Here is a 23,122-nt window from a genome sequence, read left to right on the forward strand (position 1 = left end):
GATTGAAATTGAAGGGTTGTGGGACATTTACATTGAACACAATAATGGTATTTCCATATATCTGATTCTGATATATTCTGATCTGATTAATATATATATAGATCCTTTTTTATCTGTCACTACTGTTCCAATTCCAATTCCAGTGAATTTTCTAATGAATATTGTCACTTCCCTAAACTAGAGTGAATACATTTTCAGCATGATGTGTACACAGAGATTAAAAAGAAGGAGCTTGATTCTTGCTGGATTTGGGTTTGTTAGTTTAAATTGTACAATTCACCATAAGATTTTTAAAGGGAGTCCAGAACTGTGGAGCACATAATACATTGCTTAAAGCCCCAGGTATTCCAGGACACACAATTTAAATTTGAGTTTAGTTATTTGGAATCGAAGAAGAATGTGGTGTTTATACATTTCTTCCAACGTGCTGCAATCTAACATTGTCACCAGGTGGTGCTCTGCCCCTAATAACGCAAACCTGGATCTTTTCACATGACATACATCCGATTGGATTGGATATATTTTTACTGATACTTTTAATGAATCATTTTTATTAATAGGAGGTACTCCAGCAATCCCATAGCGCTTTTTGCAGATGAAAGTGAGACCAGACTAGGGGCAAAGGGCATTTCACCCTTATTAAAACTCTAAAAACACATAAAAACCACAGAAAAGTGTTCAAACTTTCATAACTTGACAAATTTTGTAAAATGGACATGGTAACTAGGGGATGTGGCCACCAAAATGGACACGGCAGATCTTTTTGTTCCTCTTTCTACTTCCAAAATGTTGGGAGGTATGCAGTGCTACAGAATATGTTACAGGTATGTCATGCATTATCCGGAAACCCTTTATCCAGAAAGCTCCAAATTACGGGAAGGCCATCTCCCATTGACTCCATTTTAATCAAATAATTTGAATTTTTCTCTGTAATAATAAAACTGTACCTTGTACTTGATCCCAAATAGGAAAATATATTTCACTAAGGTTTTTAAATTTATATTTTCCACTTAAAGGGGTGGTTCACCTTTAATATGACTTTTAGTATGCTATAGAATGGCCAATTCAACTTTTCATTTGGTCTTCATTATTTATTTTTTATTTATTTGCCTTCTTCTTCTGACTCTTTCCAGCTTTCATATGGGTTCACTGACACCATCTAAAAAACAAAAGCTCTGTAAAGCTACAAAAAATTGTTATTGCTAGTTTTTATAACTCATCTTTCTATTCAGGCCTCTCCTATTCATATTCCAGTCTCTCATTCAAATCAATTCATAGTTACTATGGTAATTTGGACCCTAGCAACCGGATTGCAGAATTTGCAAACTGGAGAGCTGCTGAATAAAAAGCTAAATAACTCAAAAACCACAAATAATAAAAAATTAAATTATCGCTCTCTACATCATACTAAACAACTCCTTTTTTTAATTCATGTTTTATTGGTATATTTCAAACAATATAACATATACAGTATATGCATATATACCGTATATACTTAAGTATAAGCCGAGTTTTTCAGCACCCAAAATGTGCTGAAAAACTGTACCTCGGCTTATACTCGAGTCACACAACACAGACAGGCCCAAAGTGTGGTCCTGGGGCCAATTGCGGCCTGCAGTATCTCTATGAAAATTACCGTAACAATAATAGTACAGGCCTTGTATTCCCCTGCAATGCTGAATATACAGTGATGCGCCAGTCTCGCATCTGAAGCTGAATAGACTAACTGACGTGCCAGTAGTACGTACATTAAGAAAGTACGGTATGCGAAAGAGTGACGAGTCACGTGCCATTAGTACAGTCTTGCCTTGACAAAGCTCTATATTGGGAACGTGTCGGCATCACTCACTCACTCACTCACTTTATTTGAAAGCCTTTTAATGGTAATTTATTACATAACGTTATCACGATCCAATACTTTGAAAACTAGTGTGGTGGTGAAAAGCTTTAGCCTGCTGCTCGGTTTACCTTCCTTTTGTACTTCTTCCCTTACTACTTTCTCTAGAGGCCATGCTTTTGTAGACTCCACCATCTACAATTTTATTATTCCTCCTATTCTTATTAATCAAGCAGTTGGGTGTGTTTATCCTTTTCAATTGATGGTCACTTTAAATATTTTTAGAATCTACTTAAGTCTATTATTAACTTATATTTATTAGCACTGCACTTTATATCACCAGTATATTATCACTCAATTTTAATTAATTGTTTAAATTGTCCTCAGTCATAATCAAATTATTAATAATCAATTTATTAAACCAATGAATTATATCTCACCAAAGGAGAGTACTATTTATCTAGGTATGCGGGCCGAAAAGTGATTGTCACAGAGCCACATACTCAGGGGTAGATATGATGTGAATTTAGGTGCAAAACAGAGCCATCATGTTGTCTCTCTCTCTTGCTGTTAAACAGCCTCTACACTTCTGGGGGTAGGCCACAAGAGCATTAGTGATGATGAGCAGTGATGTTGGTGATCGGGCCTGGTTTGGACTTCAGTGTGCCGTTATATAATTAAATTAATGAATTATTACTGCAGCCCTTGGGAAATATTTCCTATATGTACTGTACAGCACTGTTTATACATATAACAGGGACATTGCAACAGAGGGCCTAATGGGACACTGACATAAGCAATTTAAAGAGGTTTTTCAGCTTTAAATAACTTTTAGCATGGTGTAGATTGAGACAATTTGCAGATGGTCTTCAATTTTTATTATTTGCGATTTTTGATTCATTTATCTTTTTGTGCAGCAGCTCTCCAGTTTTTGGCAGTTATCTAGTTCCTCGGGTCCAATTTAACCTAGCAGCCAGGCAGTGGTTTGAAAGAGAGACAGGGATATGAGTAAAGGAGGGCCTAAATAGAAAAAGAAGCAATAAAAGATAACAATATTATTGTAGCCTCACAGAGCAATAGGTTTGTGGCTGCTGGGGTCAGTGAAAGCTGGAAAGAGTCAAAAGAGAAAGGCAAGTAATAATTCAAAAACTATACAAAATAAAATATGAAGACCAATTGCAAAGTTGCAATAACATACTAAAAGTTAACCTGAAGATGACCTACTCCTGAGCTGTCAGCCAGACCTAAAAAGTTATATAATAAAAGTCTTTTTCCAACTAAACATATCCAGTTAATATTGTGACTTGTTTTTCAAATCATTTCTTACAAACTGCATTCAGGATTCATGGAGATTGTGCTAAAAATCTATTCAAAATGTGTGTATACTTTTCAAAATGTGCCGTGTTTCTAAATGCAAAACAGTCGCACAAATCAACAACAAAAAAAATGATCTGCAGTGAATTCTGCCTCTGATCTCATTGCCCAGAATCCTTGTTTTATGCACTGAACGAGCAAAATGGACCTTTTTCTTCTATAATGATTTTGATGGAAACTCTCTTTGTTTTTGTTGTGAACCACTCCACTATTTATGTATAAAGGATTGGCACACACATAAGCAACAACTCACTGATTACAGCAAAGACTAATTAAAACAGAAGTGCTATAAAAAATATATTTAATTAAGCAATGAAAACAAAAACTAAACTGAAATAATTGGAAGGATTTATAAAAGGATGAAAACAAAAAACAAAATTTAGATTCCAAAATCCCCCACTAACTACTTCTAGTCTAGTCATGCATTTTTTATGTATTATAAATAATAATTAAATTGCATATGCAAACAGACTAACCAATCACTTGCCTGTTTTAAAGGAAACTATGTGACCATGACATACTTTCCCAGGACCTCTGCGCTGTGTTCATGATCTATGTTACGTGAAAGCAAATTGTTTGCTAAGTTGTCATGAAAATGCCAGCATGGTATCAAAATAAATGGTCTAGTAAAGCTTTCTGGGGTAAATGATTAGGTAAGTGGTGGTTGTGCTTTCTCATTAAAGAGTAGGATTTGGCAGGTTGCAATTGGCATATTAGTGGTAATTGCCAAGGGAACAAGGATTGCAGGCTGTATCATGGGAGAGAGCCCAGTCACTGGTAGACCCTGATGTAATATAATAAATATGCATAATTTTCATTTTTGGACCTCTAAATGTCATATACTTGGGTAAAGCTACAGTAAGGCCCATAAATCTTTGGACAGAGGCACAACACTATCACTTCATTTCAGGGGCTCAAAAGTAATTGGACAAATTAAATGTTCCTTGTCTAATACTTGGTTGAAAACCCTTTGCTGGCAATGACAGCCTAGAGTCTTGAACTTGTGGACCCTCTGTATTTACTTTCATGCAGTCTTCTCTTTATGGTAGACTTGGATATAGATACGCCTACCTCCTGGAGAGCGTTTGGCGGTTGTGAAGGGGTTTCTCTTCACCATGGAAATGATTCTGAGATCATTCACCACTGTTGTCTTCCCTGGACATCCAGGTCTTTTTGAGTTGCTGAGTTCACCAGTGCTTTCTTTCTTTCTCAGGATGTACCAAACTGTAGATTTTGCCACTCCTAATATTGTAGCAATTTCTCGGATGGATTTTTTTCTGATTTTGCAGCTTAAGGGTGGCTTGTTTCACCTGCATGGAGAGCTCCTGGGACCGCATGTTGTCTTCCACATACAAGCACCCCCCCCCTCAAATCAACTCCAGGGCTTTTATCTAATTGATAATGATATAACAAAGGAAATGCCACACCTGCCCATGAAATAGCCTTTGAGTCCAATTACTTTTGAGCCCCTGAAAAAGTGATTGTGTTAAAAAAAGACTTTAGTTTCTCACATTTTTATGCAATCTTTTTGTTCAACCCACAGACTTAAAGCTGAAAGTCTGCAGTTCTACTGCATCTGAGTTGTTTCATTTACAATTCCTTGTGGTAATGTACAGAACCAAAATTAGAAAAAAGTTGTCTCTGTCCAAAGATTTATGGACCTAACTGTATGTACACTGGCCATCAAACTGTTCAGTAGACCCCTGGCATTCATTTTTAGTTTGTTTGATCCTACAGAAATATAATTGCATGAAAATTATAGCATATTTAAATGATAACATATATTTCCTAGGTAAACCAAAAAGTGAAAGAGCACAAAATTTTAAAACACGAGTACAAGTATTGGAAGTACTATATCATCTGGCAGTGAAATGGTTAACAGGGGCGTTGATTTATAGGAAGAGAGGGTAATTGTTTTATCAGAAAGATTTTGTCGCCTGGCGACTAATCGCCTCTTCTTCTGGGCGACAATCTCCCTGAACTGCCTATGCGTGTCTTCCCATCCGCTATAATGAAAAGTCGCCTGCGCTTAAGCACACGCGGCGCTTCGTTTTCCGAAGTTGTCCGAAGTTGCACTGTCGCGCCGCAACAAAATCTCCTCGAATCTCCTTTGTGTGAACTAACCCTAAGAATGTATCTCTGGTTTATATGTCCCAGCTTGCTTTAAACCTTGAAAACAGTTCAGAACGAGTTGGGAGTTATAGTCCAGCAACATTTGGGCGAGTTAACACCGCCATTAGAAAAACGCAACCGCTAAAAGAAATACCCAAATCATTCTGATAAATTTGCTGTTAGCGGAATTTTAATTATCAAAGAAAAAAATTGAAAAATATTTTTTTAATATAACGCACATCATTTTCATACCCTGCTTATAAAATGACTATTTTAATCAGACTTCTAACAGCAACAAAGAGCAGCGAAAAAAGGAATTCAATGAGTTAGCTGGTGCTGGAAATCTCTTTTCATTTCTTTGTGAGGAAGGGCTGCTGGGATCAGATAGGACAAAGAAGCAGGGAGGGGGGTAGGTGAAGCTTTGCCCTGCTTTCTCCAAACTTCCTAGAGTACACTGTTTCCATTTCTAAAAGAAATGAAATTGCTGGCTATTTAAACAGCAGATGACAGCTGAATTAAAGCAAAATAAAGACTACAGAGAGCAACATCCCCAGGTGGCATAACATTCCCCAGACTGCTCACTTGGGTAGCCTTTCCTACTTCGGAAAACTAAGCTCCACTAGTACCATCCCGCTGGCGATTTTTCATTATAGCCGGCGGGAAGGCAGTTCGGGGAGATTGTCGCCCCAAAGAAGAGGCGACTAATCTCCCTGAATCTGCCCGTGTCCCCTTCCCCATAGCCTTTTATGACTACAATATTGAATTTTACTGTATATATCCCGTAACAACATGATCTACCCAGGGGCACTCCGCCAGGCGGCAGCGCCAGACAGGATTCCAGGGGCGGCAAAAAGCCGCTCCTGCACCTTTAAGAGCCGAATTTCCGGTTTTTAAACCGGAAATTCGGCTGCGCTATTGCGAGAGAGCGCAATTGCGCTCTCCGCAATCGTGTTCCTGCCTCCCCTCGCCGACAGGTAAGTCGGTGCGGGGGGCGGCATTGCAGGAGCCGCCTCAGGCCCCAGAAACGGCGCTGGATCTACCAAATGTTTAGAGGATTACAATTTTTTTTCTATGCTGTTAACCTATTATGGTTTTGTACTTATCTATACATGTGCTTTAACACCCTACAATACAGGGCTTACAAAGTTAAGCTTTTTAGGAGAATCTGTTGGGGTAGCTCCTACATGGAACAATCGTGTGCACATGATTTTTGAACCATATACACTGCTTAGCACAAGGGTGTGTTATTGTGTATTGAAACTCACTTTTTTTTCAAAGGGGCCGGTGCACAGCAATACCTAATTCAGTACTATATTTAAGCATGGAGGTAGGGGATAGGGTTGCCACCTTTTCTAAAGAAATTTATGGGCCGGTGGGGGGGCTGGAACAAAAAAAGGGAGGTCCGTGACATAAAAGGTGGTGGGGGCCACGTACAGTGACGCAAAAGGGGGCAGAGTAAAACGCGCAATGGATTGAAACCTGAAAAAAAAAGTAAATACTGAGCGAATTGGGGGCGGGCCAAGGGCTTTTTCCTAAGGGTATTACAAATTACCGGCAACTACATTGCCAGTAAATTTGTAATACCGGCCCCGGCCCTGGCAGGTGTTTTACCGGCTTGGTCGGTAAAATACCAGCTGGGTGGCAACCCTAGTAGGGGCACTGCTGCCATGAAGCAAGTTCAGGCAGCAGAGCCCCACAAGTTGCTAGGTATGGCAAAAAGAAACTCTGCTAACATCAATGCCCGAAATTTTAATTTTTAAAGAGTTTCAGCTCTTCTAGTACAGGGAGCGCTATTCACTCTCTGCGAGGGTTGCCACTTGGCCGGTATTTTACCAGCCTGGACAGTAAAAATGATTGTTGATCCCAATGTTATTAATATGGAAAAATGATAAATATATAGGAAGGCCAGTATTTTTTTCCAGAAAAGGTGGCAACCCTACTCTCTGCGCTAGCAATGCGATCCTCCCTCAACCCACTCCAGTGCAAAAAAAGTGGGCAAGGGAGGGTGACATACAGGGTCGGACTGGGGGGCTTGGGGCCCACCGGGGCTACTGCCCCAGGGCCCCGCTCCGGCGTGCTTTATTAGCTAGTGCGCATGCAGGCAGCGCCGCGCTTGTGCGCACGCGCGCATTGCTACCTTTGTGCGCATGCACAGATCTCCTATTCTACCGCAACCCCGACAAAGTGGGGTCACGCCGCCTAACTAAGTAGCGGATCTGGGCCGGCGGGGCCCACAAGAGCCCGGGGCCCACCGGGTTTTTTCCCCGGTGTCCCACCGGCCCAGTCCGACACTGATGACATAGGTTTGGGCGACACTCAGTGACAAACTGGCCCTGCTTGGAGGTCTGTTAGGATTGCTATCCAACTGGAATTTTGCCAGCTATCTAGTAATCATTATCCAAGGCCTGGCCAATACTATAAAGTTACCTGAAATGTATTTGCCAGTAAATTGGTAATACCCTTCTGTTCCATCTTTGCTGATCCATCCCAAATCTAGCTCCACTTCTCTGCCTGTATGGCCCAGAATCGGGCACGAGACCAGGGGTTCTGCGCCAATGACACAGCTAAGAAACTCGACTCAGTTGACATTGCCCCACTGGTTATCAGGCCTGGCAGAAATGGCTCTCCAGGTAACTTTAAGAAACTAATTTCAGGTGCACAGAATGTACATTTTTTCACTTTTCTAAGCTAGCATCAGGACACCCCTGGACTCTCACCAGGCCAAAAAGGTGAGCACAGGGGGTGGGGGTGGAAGCGGCAAGCCACCTCAGGGTGGCACAGAATCCAGGATTGCCCCTGCATGAGACCCACCACTTTAGGTCATTAAATTGTCCATTTGTTTCACTAACTAACCATAAGGTCTATTTATACAGACTGAAATAGAGCTGAATTCTGTTCTGACAGTTTTTGCTTAAATCGAATACCCATTTTACAGAATAAAGCTCTGAAAACTGTGCTGCTGATATGAAAATAGCTAAAATATATCTTGATGGAAACTGTGTTGAAACTATAATCTTTGGGAAATCCAGCTCCCCTATATCAGAGATCTTCAGACTTTTCAGCAGTGGTGTAATGATCGGGAGCCAAGTCCCCCTGCTTAAAAGTTTTCTGATCACCACTCTTCATGCATTCCTGACAGTGGTTGCCATCAGCACATAACATAACATAAACCCTGCTGTATGGTAGTTATGTCACTGCTTTTCAGATTTAGACACTATGTCAATATCTGCCCTGTGTGTGCACTGACAGACGGATGACGTGCCCATAAGTGTATACTAAAAACACAAGCAGAGAAAATACCATGCATGCAAAGAGTCATAACATCAGGCTTGTATTTTGTGTTATATCCCTTAGGAAGATGGAATTTCCTTTATTTTTAGTTAGTATAGGTATGGGTATATAGAATTTAATTAAAAGTAGGGAGGGGTGTGTGTATGGATGCTGGGTTTTCATTTGGAGGGGTTGAACTTGATGGACTTTGTCTTTTTTCAACCCAATTTAACTATGTAACTATCTTAACTATGTAACTATACTTTCCTGCATAGTGATTTGCTTAAAGGGAAACTATACACCTCAAACAATGTAGGTCTCGATAAAAAGATATTGCATAAAACAGCTTATATGTAAAACCCTATTTCATGTAAATAAACCATTTTCATAATATACTTTTTTAGTAGTATGTGCCATTGGGTAATCATAAGAAGAAAAATGCAATTTTAAAAAATAAGGGCCGACCCCTGGGATTGTGCGATTCACGGTGCACACAGACAAACCAAACAAACCATACATGTTAGGTCACATGAGCCAATTAACAGACAGAATTCTGTCTTTTGCTCCCAAACTTCTTCCTGTTATAGTTAAAGCTGCAGTATTTCTGGTCAGGTGATTTTTGAGGCAGCACAGAGACATATAAAGGAAAATAATAAAAAGCATGGACATTTGAGGATATAAGGACAAGCTTACCGCTTTCCATATGGGGTCCAGGTGCTCAAGCTCCAAGCCCTCAGCAGGGGGAGAAATGCATACAAAACCTGAATAGAGCTGGCACCATTCCGACACCCCAAAAATATGGCTAAATTAAGTAAAGTCCAGGAGTCTCAAAATATTAGTAAAGTAGTACAAAAAGCTTTATTTACATCTTGTATAAAAAATAAAAGCCTGACGCGTTTCGTGTCCCCACAGGACACTTAATCATAGGCTAACTAATAATTGATACATACAAAGTATTTAAAGGAAAAAGAGCCAATAGGAAATCACATGGGTGGAATCACAATTGGTTAACTAAATAAGTGTATGTTTCTGCCCCTAGTGACTCATTGTTTAAAATACATTTAAAGTACAGATAGTTATTCTAACATAAATGTACATATATTTTTTATCCAACAAGAGTATGGCAATATATTTCTAGATAAATATGTATAAATACAAGAGACATACCTCTCAACTGTCCTGTTTTTAGAGGGACAGTCCCTCTTTTGACAGCTCAACCGGCAGTCCCTCGTTTGTACTGGTAAGTCCCATTTTCTCTGCACTGAACAGGCAGAAAAATAAACAATGTTTCTAACTTAATTGGCTTTTGGCAGAGAGCCCAGAACAGCCACAGCTATAGATACAGCTACAGATAAGATACTTTTGTAACAATTTTGAGAAAGGAGAAAGATCTGATGATCTTCTGCTTAGAACATCCTTTCTCAAACCTTTCCTAAGCAGAAGAACATCAGCACAGCCTCTTTCTTTCTCCTGACAACTTCTTAACTACTTGGTGGTCAGACTTTTAGCAGAGAACACAGTACAGGTAACAGGTGCAAATAAGATACTTTGTAACAATTTTGAGAAACAAAAAAACAGTTTGGATAAGAAGAAATAATTTCAAACTTTCATAACCTACCAAATTTTGTAAAATGAACAAGGTAATGGGGGCAGCAATTCAAAGGAGAAAATGCAGCAATTCAAAGGAGAAAATGTTCCACACAATGTTATTCAAAGGAGAAAAGGCTCAGGTTACACATCAGATAGCAGATAAGTTCTGTCTGTCTAATGGTGTTATCTGTTATCCATTAATTAACCTGTGCCATATAGCCATTTTTCAATTTCCACCATTGCTCCCCAGCAGCTTGTTTATATAAACTATAGTTGTGTTTCTGAAGCAAACAGATCAGTTTTACCAGTGCAGGGCAACAGTACATGATATTTTCATTACTTTAAAACACTTACATTTTTTGGTGTTAGTGTTCCTTTAAGCAACAGGTGCGTGAGTCTATCGCGATACAGCGAGCATAATAAGACCTTCCTAGGTGCATCTGCTACTCACTGGTCTATGACCAGAGCGCATGCGCCACTCTCCTCTGCTGCTGGCAGGCGTCGCTTCCATGAATGAGCTCAGGAAAACAGCGGTCACATGATGTGGGAGGAGGAGCTGTCGCGTTCCTGCCTCTGCCTGCCACAGAATTGGGACTTCAGTTAGCTTGCAGCTGCGGCAAGGAAAGCAGGAGGTGTAAAGAAAGAGTAATACCGTTTCCTTTTCGCATTTTTGGATTGGATTTCCATTTCTGCACGGAGGTTCATTTTCCTGTGTGAGGGTTTTCAGAAAAGTATCGTGGCTGGGAAGAAGGATCTGCAACAGCTCTGCCCGTGTACAGTGTAGCGGAGGTTTGTCAGCTCTTCGGGTCACCTTAGCTTTGCGGTGTCCCCCCCCTCTGACTGGCAGGATGTATTTCTGAGTTTCACACAATGTGACCCCCCTCCCCGCCGACCCCATTAGACAATGCGGTTTGGCAGACGCCTACAGGGAGTCCTACTGCACCCGGGGAGCCACAACAACCCTTTATGGCAACATATCTTCCCTTCATAAATAAAAGCAGAAAGTGGCCAATTAGGAGGCTGGTTTCCTACTGTCATTCTGGGGATTCTTCCTGTACATCCTCTATGTGTTGCTTCTCTTCTAGGATAATATAACCCTGGAGGTGCTTTGAACACAAGACATTTTTTTTATTGCACATGAATTGCCAATATATTCATATTTTTCCAGTTTCTACCATTTGCATAGGATTGTGTTAAATATTTTGTAACTTTTCAGGGGGGGACATTCCTCAGCTTGCACTTTAATTGTTTATGAGACCAAAGGATCATTTTATTGTTCGTGGGTACAGACTGGGTTGAAGATGATTCCCAGGCGCTCCCTGCAGTATCTGAACTGTTTGCCTATACTGGTCCTTTTGCCCTGTTCTATGGTTCAGAGTGGGTCAGATACGGCCAATGTGGAAAATTACAGTGCACTGGTAAACGTCACCATTCAAGACCCAAGTAGCAATCCAGTGCTCCTAAGAATCGATGGAGGACGCTACGGACTGGACTCTGCCAAAACGGAAGCCAAAGGGCTCCTCCTGACACCAGTGCACATCCATGGAGGTATGCATAAGTCTACTTTTCATTGCCTGTAGGGATGGTTTTACTTCTGGATCTTGTCTAATTAGGTTGGGCTTCATGTGTGTTTGTTATGAGATTTCTATTTGTAGATTTGTGTCATGGGAACACGTCAGTTAATAGTGTTGCTCCAGCAGAATTCTGCACTGAAATCCATTTTTCAAAAGAGCAAACAGATATTTTTATATTCAATTTTGAAAACTGACATGGGGCTAGACATATTGTCAATTTCCCAGCTGCCCCCAGTCATGTGACCTGTGCTCTGATAAACTTCAATCACTCTTTACTGCTGTACTGCAAGTTGGAGTGATATCACCCCCTCCCTTTTCCCCCCAGCAGCCTAACAACAGAACAATGGGAAGGTAATGAGATAGCAGCTCCCTAAAGCTGGCCATAGACTCAAAGATTCGCTCGTTTGGCCAAACGAGCGGATCTTTCCCAGATATGCCACTAACGGCATGGCTACGATACGCCAAGGGTTAAAAATCAAACCTCCCCGATCGATATCGTGGACAGATATCGATCGAGAAGACCCGTCGGAAGCCCCCATGCACGGGCAGATAAGCTGTCAAATTGGTCCAAACGTCCGATATCGGCATCTTTATCTGCCCGTGTATGGCCACCTTAACACAAGATAACTGCTCCCTGGAAGATCTAAGAACAGCACTCAATAGTAAAAGCCAAGTCCCACGGAGACTGATTCAGTTACATTAAGAAGGCCTGCCAGAAAGTAGTTCCATCCTCAAGTGTAGGCACAAGTCACATGACTGGGGCAGCTGGGAAACTGACAATATGTCTAGCCCCATGTCAGATTTCAAAATTGAATATAAAAAAATCTGTTTGCTCTTTTGAGAAATGGATTTCAGTCCAGAATTCTGCTGGAGCAGCACTATTAACTGATTTGTTTTTGAAAAAAACATGTTTTCCCATGACAGTATCCATTTAAGAAATCTGAATATTCCCTTTTTGCATGTTCCCCATTGTCTTGTTTCTAGTGCTGTTCATTTGATGGGTACAAACCTTTTGTAAAATGGACGAGTTTGTTAAATGAAGTCCAGGGTTGTAAGCCATTTCCCAAGCTTTATTATAATTCAGGCACAATTGTCTCCCTCTATTAATTTTCAATGAAAGCTATTTCAAAACTGGATTATTATTATTATTAACATTAAGCCTCATCAAACACATATTATAAGGCTTATTGCCCCATACATTCACCCACCGTACTCCATCAGCTTTCTTTGTTTTTCAGTGAAGTTACACAGTCTTGTTTTTGTTCCCTCATTTGTTTTGGCAACTGTACAGACACATTTCCTCTTTTCCCCTTTTAGCTAAGTTCTAGTACAGACTTGCCCCGTACTTCATTCCTTGCTCAATTTCCTTTAGAAGAATATTTCTACTGAGCTATAGGAGGTAAATGTATTTTTTTAAAGTAGCCATATATTATGATTTAGTTAGTAGTACTCGGGGTCGGACTGGGCTGGCGGGACACTGGGGAAAAAATCCGGTGGGCCCTGGCTCTTCTTTGCCCTGCCGATTTGGATCTGTACCCAGATCCACTATTTGTTGGCTCCTTCCTGCTGCAAATGCCGGAAAAACATAGTGTGCTTGCTCACAAGCGGCCCCCCAGTCCGACCCTGGTAGTACTGTTGACAATCCCCTCCCAACCCCAGAAATTTGACACCATAAAATCTTCTAAGCCTTCTGTGTTTTCCTTTATATTCTCTATTTCCCCCAGTTCCCAAAAAGTTCACTCTTCTGGAAGAATTTTCCTCTTTTGCCAGTTGTAGGTAGTATTCATAACTGCCTATTCAGCAGTTCATACAGGTGATATCAGCTGCAATAACTGAAGGGCACTGCAATTGGTGACCGCTTTCATATATCAAAGCTAATGGTGGCCATAGACACACAGATCCTATCATACGAATAGAGGATTCGTACAATTTTGCATTGTGTGTGGCGTGTGCCGACATCTTTCGTCCGGCGGAGATTGGTCGTTTGGTCGAGCGGTCAGGTTTGATTTTGACCCGACCGATCCCGCCGGAGCCCACGGCACATCGTAATCGGATCAGCCGAACAATCAGATTACCCCCGATATAGCCATGTTTGTTAATGGCATATCGGGGAAAGATCCGCTCGTTTGGGGATGTGGCCAAACGAGCGGATCTTTGCATCTATGGCCACCTTAAGTGGGAGGATTTTATTCCTAGCCTTGGCTCTGTTGACAATTGTGTGCATCTTTTAAGTACAATTACAAACAAATTCCTGTTGCATTTTCCTTTGTGCGTTGATTCCTATGCACATAGTATGAATTTGTTTTACCAGTAAATGTTCTATATGCTCTCACCTCTTTAGTGAAGACTTGAAACCTCTGGATCCTATTAGCTCTTCTTTAAAGTGCTGCAAACCTCAGTCTTATTGATCCATGTAATGGTGAACATTTTGGAGCCAGGCTGACAGACATAGGGTTCACCTTCTAACCCTATGTGCTGCTTCTATTTCAGGCATCTTGGGTGCAGCCTGTGGCTTATGTGTGCAAGTGATTCCCCAGAAATGTTAGTGTATGCCTGTACAAAATCCTAGTAATTTCTGTCTAGCAGATTATTCTTTTGCACCCAGGTCTAAGTGCACCATTATTTACTTTGATATGTAAGTTAATGTGTTCTAGACAAATATAACATGAGATCTGTATAGGGCTCCTTTCCTTTTTTATTTGCATCTGAAGAAGTGTGACTCTCGCTTTTTCCTGTAAGCAGTTGAATTAATTAATGTGTCTCAGGACTTGAAAGCTTCTGGTCACAATATGTGCATGGCTGTTTTCAGTCAACCAGAATCTTCATTTTGATTGCTCTGATTTTTAATTTAGTAGACTTGGGGTCATGCACCACGTGCTTGATGCTTATTTGAGGCACAGGTTTGAGTGCATAAATGAAATCATTACCATTCACAGATTCAAAAGGTTTGAAAATGACCAGGTTTGAAAAACAAGTTGCTACATGCGAGCAGCTTGTAAAATGAGTCATGTCTGTCCTTAAAAAAACAGTAACAACACAAAAGTGTTTTTTTAAGTAATAAAAATATGATGCAGTGTTGCCCTGCACTGGTAAAACTACTGTGTTTGCTTCAGAAACACTACTATTGTTTATATAAATAAACTGCTGTGTAGCAATGGGGGCAGCCATTCAAAGGAGAAAAGGCTCCAGTTACACAGCAGATAAGCTCTGTAGAACATAATGGTGTTATCTGTTATCCACTATTTAACCTGTGCCATATAGGCTTTTTTATATTTCTGCTATTGCTACACAGCATCTTGTTTATATGAACTATAGTTTCTGAAGCAAACCGATCAGTTTTACCAGTGCAGGGCAACACTACATGATATTTTCATTACTTTAAAGCACTTTCATTTTTTGGTGTTACCGTCGTTCGGATTATCATTAGTCAATAGACACTGAGTGGGAGTTTGTTCCAAGAGTTGGCTCAGTAAGAGGGGAAGGAAAATTAGGCCATCCCAGATTCCAAGGCACAGCACAGAAAGTATTAAAGTGTAAGTCAAACACAAATTTGCCCTATAAAAGAAAATATTATTTTAAGCAACTTTCCAATATACATTTATTAAAAATTTTCAGTGCTTTTAAAGTTAGTTGTATTTGCTATTAAAAGCAGCATTTGCTTAACTGCTGGTTGTTACTTTTTAAACAATGTTACAAAGTCTCCGTTCCCCAGCAGCAAATACAGGTCTGTTAATCAGCTGCCTTGTCTTACATTGAGCCATCAGGGCAGAGAATATAAAAGGACAGACACTGCTTTTAATAGCAATACATATACACATAACTTAAAAATTTTAAAAAAATCTCTCCACCTCCATTCCCCGCTGTCATTGAATGTTTGAGCATGCATGGTTGTGCGCTTATGCTCTCGTGCTGGAGGGACCGGGAGTGGAGCGAGATTGCCAGCCTGTTTGCCAATAGCCCTCAGCTGGCATTGGCCAGCCATGAATGTATTGCAAATAAGCAAATCTTATAGTGTATGGCCACTTAACAACAATATATAGCTTACAAAAATGCAGCAAAATGAAAAAAATGTCAGTCTCTTAGAATATTTCTTGCCGACCCCTTTCACAGTCTCTCAACTGTATATGAATCCACAATCGAATATATATATACCCCCAGAGGGGATATGTATAGGAAGCGGTCAGCGCCTGTGGCAACAGAAATAAAAAACAGGCATAGCGCAATATGTTTAAAATATAAAATATCACCCTGTGCGTGCACTAGGATGTTGAATAGGTGTATTTTCCCCTTCTCCTTCGTGAAGCTACTAGTGAGGGTATGAAATGACAATACAGGTGAGAGGAAAAGAGGTAAGTGCTTTCCCTGTATGGATGAGAAAATCTTTCCCAAGGATAAAGTGCCTCCACCTTCTGTACAAAATGCCTACTTACAAACCACTGCCGTGGTATGGTGCATGTAACATGAAAACCCTTCTGGTCACTCCCTCTGAATTCGCTGCTCCTTCCGAGTTCCCAAACAGGAGTAAAAGCGATAATAGTGTAAAACCATTTATTTAAAACTACTAAAAACAATTAAAAAATCACACTCACATTTACCCTCACGGGTTTTTTGCGTATTGAGTCCCAATATACAGTTTTTCTGGGGTTCCCAGAGGCAGTCCTATCAGCTCGCTCCAAAATACTGTCAGCTCACTCCAGGTGCCTTGCTTCTAGGTTGGTGTGTCCCCAAAAGTGTATGGCCACTTAAGGTGGGTTTCTCAACTCGCCTCTTCGCAGCAACGCACCTGGGAGAACAGGCAACTGCAGTAAGATTGAAGTAGAATTCTCTGATTTGCTACCCCTGAATATATTTTTTTTCTATCCTATTTCTGTTAAAATTCACATACATTTAGCAGGGAACATTGACAAGTAGCCTTGAGTACCTCCTGTGGCCTAAACTAGTGTTAAATCAGCCTCCCACAAAGAAACTGATGATGGTTAATTCCTGAGCTGCCAGTCTCAGTGAGCTTAATGGGCCATCAGCAGAACTCCTTTCATATGTCCCGGTCTGTGAGATATTTTTAATAAAGTATTTTATTTGGTAAGCCTTATATGTATGCATCGTCTTCATTTACTTTCCTTGGCTGTCAGAGATTATAAAGCTTTCTACTGCAAGTTCATTCTGACCTCAACATTCATATCCGACTACTTCACAAAGACACAATCTCAAGATTTATTACACTGGATTTTCAAACCAATATTATGGATTCTTCTCTTTGTTAAGCTTCTTTGCCTGATTGGCTGAACTGAAAGTTCCATCTTGCTGCCTGCCATATTTAAAACATTTCAGTTGATAAACAGTGAGCCCTATTGGTAGAATTATCAAGGGTCGAATTGAAAATTCTAAATTCAAATTTTCAAGTTTTTTTATGGTCAAAACTGTCAAATTCGACTAGGGAGTCTTAAAAAAATGTTAATTTGGTTTTCGTGATTTATCATACTTTGGCCCTTTAAGAAATCAAATTAGACTATTAACCACCTAAAACCTGCCGAATTGCTGTTTAAGTCAGTGGGAGAGGTCTAGGGATCAATTTAGAGTTGTTTGCAACCTTCCTGACATTTAAAGTTTTTTCAGAGAAAAAAACTCGAATCGAGTTTTATAAAATTTGAATCTAATTATATTTGACTATTCAGGTCGATCCCATTCACCTGAGTTTAAAAAATTTGATTTTTATAATAAATTTCGGTTGGTCGAAGTTTATGGGAGTTTTAAAAAAAACAAAAACTCGTATGAATTCGAAATTCGACCCTTAATAAATGTGCCTCTAAGTGTTGCATTGGATATAAGTATATTTACACTCATCCATTTCATCCATTCTGTTGGACTGTTTTGTTTCATTGTATAGCTGATTTTGTTTTCTTACATCTGTGTGTGTTTAAAGGTATACTGTCATGGGAAAACATGTTTGTTTTTCAAAATGCATTAGTTAATAGTGCTGCTCCAGCAGAATGCTGAACTGAAATCCATTTTTCAAAAGAACAAACAGATTTTTATATTCAATTTTGAAATCTGACATGAGGCTAGACTTATTGTCAGTTTCCCAGCTGCCCCAATTATGTGATTTGTGCTCTATTAAAGGACCAGTAACATCAAATTTTTTTTTAAAAAAATTCGTTAGTATACAACGAAAAAAACACACCAAGACGAATTAAACTTTAAATAGCAAAGCCTTTATTAAGAAATAACTTACTGAAATTCCTCTTCAGAAACGGCGACACGGCGACCATCCATTCTACGGCGTTTGATTTCTCCTCCCTTGCTGTTTCTCCTCCATGACAGCTGTTCTCTGACCCGATCTCCTTCTCATCTTCATCCTCCGTCCTCCCAGGTGTCCAACAGCAGCAGTAGGAAGGCGATGTGGGTAGCCTCCCCAATGTCTCTACAAAAGGTGCAGTAGGGTAGAGGAGTGCAGACACGAGCGTGCAGCCTGCGGGGGAGCCGAGCTGAACCGGTACTTATACATCCGCTGAATCCTGCGCCATGGAATCGCCGTGTATCTAGAGCCCAGCAGCAGCGGTATGGGGGTCGCCTTCCTAGGATCTCCATGGACTGCAGCTTGTGGGGAAGCCGAGGCAGAACCCCTGCCTATACTTCCTGCGCTGCCAGCGCTACTGGTCATTAATTCGGGTTGTGGATAATAATGAAGCCGTCGCTCATTTAATTTCAAAGCGGCCGTGGGCGTAAGCGGAGATAGGAGCTGTGGTCGGACTCCTAAAGTTGCATTGGCCCTTTTGCCCGGCCGGAGTTGGCAGCGCAGGAAGTATAGGCAGGGGTTCTGCCTCGGCTTCCCCACAAGCTGCAGTCCATGGAGATCCTAGGAAGGCGACCCCCATACCGCTGCTGCTGGGCTCTAGATACACGGCGATTCCATGGCGCAGGACTCAGCGGATGTATAAGTACCGGTTCAGCTCGGCTCCCCCGCAGGCTGCACGCTCGTGTCTGCACTCCTCTACCCTACTGCACCTTTTGTAGAGACATTGGGGAGGCTACCCACATCGCCTTCCTACTGCTGCTGTTGGACACCTGGGAGGACGGAGGATGAAGAAGAGAAGGAGATCGGGTCAGAGAACAGCTGTCATGGAGGAGAAATCAAACGCCGTAGAATGGATGGTCGCCGTTTCTGAAGAGGAGCGGAAGTGGAATTTCAGTAAGTTATTTCTTAATAAAGGCTTTGCTATTTAAAGTTTAATTCGTCTTGGTGTGTTTTTTTCGTTGTATACTAACGAATTTTTTAAAAAAAAATTTTGATGTTACTGGTCCTTTAAACTTCAGTCACTCTTTACTGCTGTACTGTAAGTTGGAGTGATATCACACCCCCCCCAGCAGCCTAACAACAGAACAATGGGAAGGTAACCAGATAGCAGCTCCCTAACACAAGATAACAGCTGCCTGGTAGATCTAAGAACACTCAATAGTAAAAGCCAAGTCCCACTTAGACTGATTCAGTTACATTAAGTAGGAGAAATAACAGCCTGCCAGAAAGTAGTTCCATCCTAAGGCCTCAAGAAAGTAGTTTCCTTGGGAGGAAACTTATGGCGACTGTAGAAAACGAAGCACAGCAAGAGCATTGGGGCTAGCGTTTTGTCATTATAGCAGGCGGCAGGCATGGCGAAGGCAGTTCGGGGTGATTGTTGCCCTGCAGAAGAGGTGATTAGTAGCCAGGCGACTAAAAATCCCCGAATCTGCTCGTGTGCTAGCTCCCTAAAGTGCAGGGAAAAAGGGAGGGGGTGATATCACTCTAACTTGCAGTAAAGAGTGATTGAAGTTTATCAGAGCACAAGTCACATAACTGGGGGCAGCTGGAAAACTGTCAATATGCCTAGCCCCATATCAGATTTCAAAATTGAATATAAAAAAAAATCTGTTGCTCTTTTGAGAACAGTGTTTCAGTGCAGAATTTAGCTGGAGCAGCACTATTAACTGATGCGTTTTGAAAAAAACATGTTTTGCCATTACAGTATCCCTTTAATGAAGTGGCACATATTCAAAGGGTTTGAAACTTGGTTTCAGTTCATGTTGATACTTTAGCCTATACATTGTATCTTTTAAGAAGTAATACAACTTGTCAGGGGACTTCCTGTCAAACACTATTTAGTCTTGTGGCTTTCGTAACTTCTTTGAGTGCATTGTCAGAGAGAGAGCGAGCAATTTTTTTTTCAGCTTCATTACTTTTTATGATCTACACAACTTTTTTGGTTTTGATCAGCATGGGTGGGTGCAACTGGCAGGAAATGGCTGCTAAAAAAAAAACTTAAGTCAGTTTATGGTTTTATCCCTAACATTTTTTTTCCAGGTTGCTTTAAACATATTCTGTTTTCATTTAAAGTGGTTAAAGGTGGGTCATTTATAGTTGGTTCTATTGTAACTGACCAATTCTAAGCAACTTTTCAATTGGTCTTCATTATTTATTTTCTATACTTTTTGAAGTGTTTGTTGTACAAAATAAGTGTTTTGTACAACAGAGTTATTGTTATTGCTACTTTCTATTACTCGTCTTTTTTATTCAGGCCATTCGTATTCCAGTGTCTCATTCAAATCAATGTATAATTGCTGAACTTGCAAACTGAGGAGCTGCTGAATTAAAAGCTAAATAACTCAAAAACCACAGATAATTAAAAAATGCAAACCAATTGCAAATTGTCTTGGATTAACACTCTTTACATCATACCAAAAATTAAATTCAAAGGTGAACAACCCCTTTAATATTGCATTATTTTTATTATTGGTTGTCTTGCAAACATGATTAAGATTATGGCTTGAATGTTTAATGTAACCACTAATATGTTTGGGGTAATATGGAAGACTTCCATAATGGCCCAGAGCAGTACAAAGTACATCCCTGTCTTTCTGTCCAACATTTTTTTGATGCAGCAGATCATTTATTCTTGATTCCTCTTGCTTAAGGGCTACAATTTAATGATATAATGATGTTGTGCCAGACAGCCTTGCTCTAAAACATCTAGTTTGGCTTTCAGAAATCTAGACCATTTTATAATTGCTTTAGACTGATGGATATAAGTGCGGTTGGAACTGCGCTGTAAGTTATAGTTTGAAGGAGAAGATTACCATCCCTGTCTTTTTTTTTTTTTTAAATTTAGCCTCATGGTCACTGGATATTCAGGAAGGTAATGGAAAGTAACTAGGGCCATGATGGCATCATTTAACAGCACTGAATCTGCTTTTTTTTCTCACTGTAATACAGGGGAACCAAAAGGTTTTCACAACCTCACTAATGTTGTTTGGGGAACAATAGAAAGTGGTTATTTTTGGTGGTGTCATTTTGAAAAATGACAGGGAGGGATAAAGGGGATGTAAAGGCAAACAATACTATTTTTACTTTCTTTAATAAAAATAAATCTATCTCCAATATACTTTAATTAAAAAATGTGTATAGTTTTTATAATAAACCTGGTTGTATGCAGTGAAATTCCCCCTTAGTTTTACTCTGGCAGCCTCTAACTGCTCTGCAGGGAAACAATCATACTTTCAAATGTCAGGGAGCCCCCCCCCAACCTTACTTCCCTGACCCCGAGCAGCTTTGTTTGTTTGCTTATAAAGTAGCTGACGACTGTGTAGAGATTTGTATCCGCAGACCCAGTGCAGTCTGCATATTCTGATTATTAATCAGTCTTGCTGTATTAGCTTCTATGGCACATATTATTTGACTTGTGCTGTTTTGATAATTTATGAGGATGCCTAAACAGCACAGATCACGCTGAGCATGTGCACAGTCTTGGTCTTGTAAAGATGTTTAACAAAGTTACAAGATGACAGCCCCGTGTGGCCAACTTTGAAAGCATAAATCATTTGTTTAATTAGTCTTTGTGGTGCAGTAAGTTTATGTTTAGTATACAAAATACAGCATTTCTAGCCTTATTTTAGACTTTCCTTGTACTTTTAATATAAGCTTCAGCATACTGACATAACCTTTCAAAATACAATAAATTAACTATTCTCCAAAGAATAAAAAAGGGGATCAGCGCCTGTGGCAACAGAAACCAGAAACCTATATGGTGTAGTATGTTTGACTCAATTAACTATTCTGCATGGTTTCTGTAATAATCAAGTTTATATTCACTATTCCTCAATATCTGTTTCTTCTTATTTTCTCTTCAAGCAGCAGTTAGGAGTCACTTATTCATTAACAGTTAGATCCAATACATCTTATAGGGGGCTCCCTTTCCTAGCAGAAGCTCCTACCAAATGAAGCTCAGACCAGACTGAGCATGTGCGTGGTCTTGCAAAGATGTTTAACATAGTTACAAGATGGTGACCCCCTTCGGCCAACTTTGAAAGCATAAATCATTTGTTGAACTAGGCTTCCGGTGCAGTTCATGTTTATGTTTAGTATATAAAATACAGCATTTCTAGCCTTATTCTATTTTAGACTTTAGTTCCCCTTTAAGAGACGTTTGCTTGTAAAGAGGCAGCAAGCCCCATGTTCAACATGAGTTTGATGAATAAGGCTTCTAATTATAACCCTGTTTAGTTCAATAAAAAACATAAAGCATAGATTTTTAGATTTAATTATAAAAGTAGGCAAAAATATATTCAGAACAAGCCCATCAAGAGGCTATTCTAAGTTGTGGATTGTCATGATTATACTTGTGGATCTTGCAACAGAAACTGACAAACTGCAGGGAGAGTGTTCAGGCCAAATCTCTTCATCCCTGTGCTGTTTTCATTCCAAGTTATATGGTTGCTCTGTGTTAAAGTATGCCTAAGCCGTGTTATATGTATGTGCTCATATTAACATTGTGGAAAGTCTCCCTGAGCCATTTACACTGCCAGCTTCCCTAGATTCTCCTCTTATCTTGGAAATACACTTTCCTGTCTGTTCCCTGAACCTACCAACCTGGTCCTTAATTAATTCTTTCCTATCTTTCTCACATACTTTTCTTTTATGATTTAATTCACCAGGTACCTTAAACTTTTTCATATGCTAATTGCTGCACAAATGAGTGCTGATTAATCTTAAAATATCTGGATTTTTGCAAAACTCTCAGTACTTGCATTGACACTTCCATCCCCCTCTTCCTTTTGTGCTTTATGCTCCCCCTTCCTTCTCTCTCTAGCATCTAAGTGGATTTTCTCATTCTTTTCCTTCTATCTCATTTCTTCCTTTTTATGCCGTTGCTCGATCTCCAGACACTCGGCTGCACATTTTGACCTTCTACTCCTCCAGTCACCATACTCCCGCTCCATTCCCTTTGCTCAATAGACCACATACTGACGGCCCGTCAGCATCTGACAACATAATTCCGTTTCTCGTTTGGCACGTCCAAACTTGCTGTCTACCCCCGCCAACCCCGCTGCCGACCCCGCT

The 23,122-nt window shown here is 40.2% G+C and overlaps 1 protein-coding gene across 4 annotated transcripts in view; it reads left to right on the forward strand.

The window, feature by feature from the left end:
* Positions 1-10,645: 10,645 nt before the first annotated feature.
* rnf130.S (ring finger protein 130 S homeolog) overlaps positions 10,646-23,122 on the forward strand; it is a 139,758-nt gene continuing 127,281 nt past the window's right edge. For 2 of the 4 annotated variants that reach the window (XM_041588024.1, XM_018254939.2), the window contains exon 1: positions 10,646-11,731. In XM_041588024.1, the coding sequence (XP_041443958.1) occupies positions 11,485-11,731 (247 nt within the window). In that variant the 5' untranslated portion in view covers positions 10,646-11,484. The remainder of the gene's footprint in view (positions 11,732-23,122) is intronic. The other 2 variants (XM_018254938.2, XM_018254937.2) reach the window with 2 other exon arrangements.

Source organism: Xenopus laevis, chromosome 3S, assembly GCF_017654675.1.
Source record: "Xenopus laevis strain J_2021 chromosome 3S, Xenopus_laevis_v10.1, whole genome shotgun sequence".
Classification (NCBI taxonomy): Eukaryota; Metazoa; Chordata; class Amphibia; order Anura; family Pipidae; genus Xenopus; species Xenopus laevis.